The sequence below is a fragment of the Lygodium microphyllum genome, chromosome 4, assembly GCF_053477565.2.
Source record: "Lygodium microphyllum isolate KBCC chromosome 4, Lygodium_microphyllum_v1.1.10, whole genome shotgun sequence".
Classification (NCBI taxonomy): domain Eukaryota; kingdom Viridiplantae; phylum Streptophyta; class Polypodiopsida; order Schizaeales; family Lygodiaceae; genus Lygodium; species Lygodium microphyllum.
This window is the reverse complement of record NC_141138.1, coordinates 131,792,945-131,797,982: the sequence shown is the minus strand read 5'-3', so window position 1 is coordinate 131,797,982 and position 5,038 is coordinate 131,792,945. Positions and strand designations below refer to the sequence as shown.

The 5,038-nt window shown below is 43.5% G+C and overlaps 1 protein-coding gene across 1 annotated transcript; it reads right to left on the bottom strand.

Moving 5' to 3' along the window:
* Positions 1–1,046: 1,046 nt before the first annotated feature.
* Positions 1,047–3,392, bottom strand: LOC148037638 (thioredoxin-like 2-2, chloroplastic). Its single transcript, XM_087676583.1, has 4 exons — positions 2,710–3,392; positions 2,351–2,536; positions 1,989–2,153; positions 1,047–1,669 (listed from the first exon to the last, which is right to left on the bottom strand). The coding sequence occupies exons 1-4, from the start codon at positions 2,971–2,973 to the stop codon at positions 1,526–1,528; spliced, it is 759 nt and encodes a 252-aa protein (XP_087532709.1). The 5' UTR covers positions 2,974–3,392; the 3' UTR covers positions 1,047–1,525.
* Between the last annotated feature and the right edge of the window lie 1,646 nt (positions 3,393–5,038).

Genomic DNA, 5,038 nt, shown 5'->3' with positions numbered 1-5,038 from the left:
TTTGAACTATATTGAGGAGTGTAGGAAACTTCTAGACAAGTGATTGGGATGCAAGTCCTCTTTCCTGTCCCGCATGCACAGAAAGAGAACAAGAGAAGAGAAGCAAGAACGTGTGGCAAGTATTGATGCCAAAGTATTAACGACCAACGAGACACGTGACATGGAGGTACAACATACACGATGGATAGGGATACCCCTTGTCGCCTCTTTTGTTCGCACTAGCGACGCAACCTTTTCTTGGTCTCATTGATTTTAATAGAAGAACGACCTTCAGAGGTTATACCTCTCAAGACGAAAGGCATTTCACATCGCAGACATTCGCAGACGATAATTCAAAGAAACGGATCTTTCTTACCTTGACTGGCATGATGACTTGGAACATTTGCAGGGAATGGGTTTTCGAAACTGATCAGTAAGGGACAGATACTGAGCCACTTGGAGACCCAATGGAATTCGGGATAGTGCTGCCTCGAGCGTTTCGATAGGCTGGCTGATGGTCAAAGTCAGGAGCAAGGTTCAATTCACAAGGAACTTAGCCCTAGGGGTTTCTGGTATGGGAGTGGAGTGGTATAGATTCGAGAGAGAAAGCGGCTTCTCTCTTATTCGAGATGTTGAAGAGATTGAACACAAAAAGAATCTCATACGATGTGGTCAATCCTTGAGAGTTTATTGTGTAGATCTCTCTTTGGCCGAGTCGTAACTCTACTTTGTTTAGTACGGTGAACAACAATTCTAGAGTTTTAGATGCAATCGACTCTCATGTGGAGGAGGTGACGGCTATAATTAAAAACAAATGAGTCGTTAATCTTACAAACAATGTTTGAGCTTTCCTAGCAAGTATACAATAGCCTTGTGTAAGGGTGTGAACCTCGTAAAAAGGGATACAATGGCCTTTGGCCCTTGCTTACTGTGCACATAGGAACTCTAAATAAATTGTGCGTATTATAAAACAAAGAATCCACTCATTGATTCTCTCCTTACACAGTTCCACAGGTTCTACTCGTGTTAACATGCAACATAGATGGGCCAAGAGAAACACAAGGAGATACAAAAATGATACATATCATTACACATGACCGAGTAATGACCTTACAAGGACGATGCGGCTTTAGAGTATCGTCCAGTCTTAGAACTAAAGCATATCAATAAAAACTTAGCTGCTCCGTGAGCCCAATTGACTCCCAAGAGCCTTTGCAAAGCCAATGGAAATTTCCTTCAACACGTAGAAGGTAAACAAGCCCTCGCTCCTCGAAGGGTAAAAATTACAACGAGGGCAAGGCTTGCACAGGTGCGCGCATGCACACGCTCGCGCACCCACACACACACGCACACACCTCGCATATGGCAAAGCCACACTTGCGTTGGCAACAACTTTGGAACCTACAATGAATGTACAAGGCTAACTGAGTGATATTTACAAGCAGAGACACAGGGACTTCTTGGATCTTAGCTAACTGTGTTTAGCTCGGCCATGCCACAATGGCAAGCGCAGGTGCGTTGTGCTTGGATCTTTGCCATTTTGTGTTTAGGAAGGCGCACCCGCAGTAGCAAGCACAGGCGTGGGTATAACTGAGACATCGTTCAACGTCGGCCTGCTGCTGTTTATAGCAACAGGTACCTTCAAGCGGTCTCCCTTGTATTTTGCAACTGCTTCTCTTAGCTTGTTGATCTGCGCCATTAACACACAAAAGAGACAATGTCAAAGTCGTGAAACTCAAAAATAGTGTACTCACGCGAGAAGTATTATAGCAGCATATTGTGTCCTCAGAAATCATATGCGCTGAAATAGCGAAATTACTGCAGACAAATGATTCATCAGAACAATACAACAGCCTTAAAATGCTCGCAAAATATCTATTATTGATCTTCTAGTGATGTCAATTCGAACCCCTTCGACTGCAGCTCAATGCCATTGAATATGCAAGACCACGAATAATTGTTCATTGCTTGATCCGTGTAGCGAATTATGAGTTATCGGTGGAAATTACCCTTGACAAAGAGCAAGAGAAGGCATCCACTCGACCCTCAAGACCACGGTAGATGTGAAAAAACGGCATCATGCTAACATTGAGGCTCCGGCAAAGCTCCAAATTATCATAGAAGTTCACCTTCAAAACTTCGATGTCGGGATTGTCAGCAGCGATTTGACAAATCTGCACAAATTCAGCAAACAAACAAAACCAAGTCCTTTCAGGAAGAGCAGGCTGCAGGATGACACATATACGTCTTGGCAGACCTTGCGTGGAAAAACTTTTTGAACAATGTAACAAAACTATCATTTTATTGACTCGTAGTCAAGTATTTCCTGTACTACGCTGCAGATGTTTTAATACATGCCATGAAAGCTGACCTTAGGATACAATGCTTTGCACGATCGGCAGCCGGCGGAATAGAACTCCACCAGCACGAATTTGTCTCCTGCTTTCTTGAGCGCATCTGCGAACTCTTCGGCGGAGTGTATCTCATGCATGTTTGGCTGATCCCCCTTCTTCCACCAAGTTATGGAAGCAGGATAATAACCACCCGCAGCTCTCACCTGGATTTTTTTAACGCTACAAAAATTCAGGCAAGATCGGCCAAGAACAGAGAACGACAACTTCTCGTTCCTCTCTTGGACGCACAAGAGGGAACACGAAAGCTTCTTATTTCTCTCTACAAGAATATAGAGACCAAAGAATATCACATAAACGCTGAAATGTGTTAATGTACCAGTAGTGGAGGACGCCGGCTTGATAGGCTGTGCTTCCTAGAAGAGGTATCATCCAAGAGAACCGGACATAAAGATTTGCCGAAGAAAAGAGACTCAGGCCTCCGGCGACACCGATAACTGGAGGACTCGTTGCTATTCCGAAAATTACAAAGGGAATACGGAGAACAGTAAGGCGTGAACGACGATGATGACAGAGAATTACTGGTTTCTGAGAAGCGGGGGGAAGGTGAGGTGCTGAAGCAGGCAGACGGTAAAGCCGCCATATGGAATCGTTGAAGGCAAAAAATGCGCGGGAGCGTCGCAGCAGCAGCAGACCTTGGGGCAGCGGATCCTTGCAGCGTGCAGTGATAAGAGAAGCAGCTCTTCTATGCGTGTGTTTGGAGAGAGAGAGGGGGGGCGGGGCCCGCCGGGGGGGAGAGAGCGAGAGAGAGTTTCCTGTAAAGATTTTGCAGAAGACCGAAGGGGATAAGGTTGCTGCGCTTGAAAGGCTTTTCTTTCTCGGAAAGAGGTCTCCCGCTCTGTTCTCGGTACTGCTACCGCAGCGTCGTCTGGTCTTTTGCCTTCCCTTCGTCCAAAAGAAGCGCGCAGAGTTCTCTTCTCTCTCAGAGACGAGGAACAAACTGGGAGTTTTTCCCGTGGGAGAGATTGCACGTTGGTTCCTTTTCGTTAAAGACCCCGCTCTTCCCGTTAAAGGCCTCTTTATACCTACGAGAGAGGAGAGAGCGCGTTGAACCTTCGAGGGATAGCGAGCGACGCCCACAAGAACGGCAAGTCCAAGGGCAGGGCAAACGTGGAAGCAACGGCTTGCCACGTGTCGCCTTCTCTCTTGCCCTCCCTTTTACATTCCAAAATGCTGGCCGTTTAAGGCCCTTAGGACAGAGTCTTAGGTCTGTAGACTCTAAAGCCGTCTATAGGGAGACAACAAGGCCTAATAAAATTGATTGGTCGCCTACCCCTTTGAAACCACGTTAGGGTTGGTGCAAGGCCTTAATTTTGAAGGTTGCATTGTGCAACACCTCTCAAAAATGGTTCTAACTTTTAACCTTCCGCGGACGAATTAAACTAAAAATATAAGGCCCTTCAAGTAAATTTATGACTCATTATATGCCTTTCAAATGAATGCCAAGAAAATTTCAAACTAAGTGTATGCCTTTCAAATCTCTTTTTTTAAAACAAGGAGGGATACTCTAAGGTCTTCCAAATGAGGAGTTGAGCAACCCTTCAAATTTGCACTAGTTCATCCCAACCACAAGCTAGACGCAATTGAAATCTTGATAATGAAGTAGAAACGGTGCAATGTTCAATGAGAAGTACTTTTCGTAGTAGACACTCAAAATTTTAGGGGGATTTTTTAATTGAATTACATGTTTATTTCCATTTAATAGCTAAAATTTTTATAAGATCAAGGTTCTAAACCATTATTTTACAAATTTGAGGGTTCTTTTTGAAATTTTTACATTTTCTTTTACATTAAACCTCAATTTTTCATAAGCACTAGTCATGCTGGAAGGGCACAATGCCTCATAAGTTCAAGACATTGCCTAATCCTTGAAATGTTATTTTACATCTTATCAGACTTGGTGGAAGTCTTGAAAGTGAACGAGACGTACCCGTCTGGAAGACCAATTGCACATTCTAAGCAATACTATCCAAATCCTATGAAATGCATGAACTTAGTCAGTTAGATAGCTTGTAGGGCTAACTGGCAATGCTTGGCTTGATCCACGAGGATCGACTTGAGGTTCCTAGACTTAACTGAGGTCACCTAAATTGCACCCTAGTGTCGAGTTCAAAAAGCCACTTGTGTGATGAATCAAAGTTGTGAGCAAGCCTTGCACTTAGTTCAATTTGAGTGAGAAATGAGGGGGAGTAGAACATCTACCCCTCTTCCTAGAATGTCAACTAAAAGTGTGAGCAAGCACTGCACTTATTTCAATTTGAGCAGGAAACAAGGGGGAGTAGAATGTCAATCAAAATTTCATGTAAGCACTACATTTAGTTCAATTTGAGTGAGAAACGAGGGGGAGTAGAACATCAAAACCTCTACCTAGAAGGCATAATCTCACACCGGTCCCCTAAAATGATGTTGTGCTAGAATCTAAGACCTGGACCTTAAGAAAATTAGCATTTGGGCTTTGTTTCTAATCTTGTTAAGAAGTCACTCGATTAATTAGGTCTACCCTTCCATAGAGCATTCACGTTGAGGGAAGACTTTTCAATCTAGCATGGAAAAATAAAAGGATGTTCCTTAATTAATCCTTTAGCAAAGGTTCGTTTACGTAACTTAAGACATAAACACAAAAATAAACATAAGTGTAATGTTGTATC

Excerpts from the sequence above, each read along its gene's own strand:
- LOC148037638 (XM_087676583.1), bottom strand. The coding sequence starts at position 2,973 with ATGGCGGCTTTACCGTCTGCCTGCTTCAGCACCTCACCTTCCCCCCGC. Across the intron at positions 2,537-2,709 it reads GCCGGCGTCCTCCACTACTG|GTGAGAGCTGCGGGTGGTTA; the intron begins GTACATTAACAC and ends AAAAAAATCCAG. Across the intron at positions 1,670-1,988 it reads TCTCTTGCTCTTTGTCAAGG|ATCAACAAGCTAAGAGAAGC; the intron begins GTAATTTCCACC and ends TTAATGGCGCAG.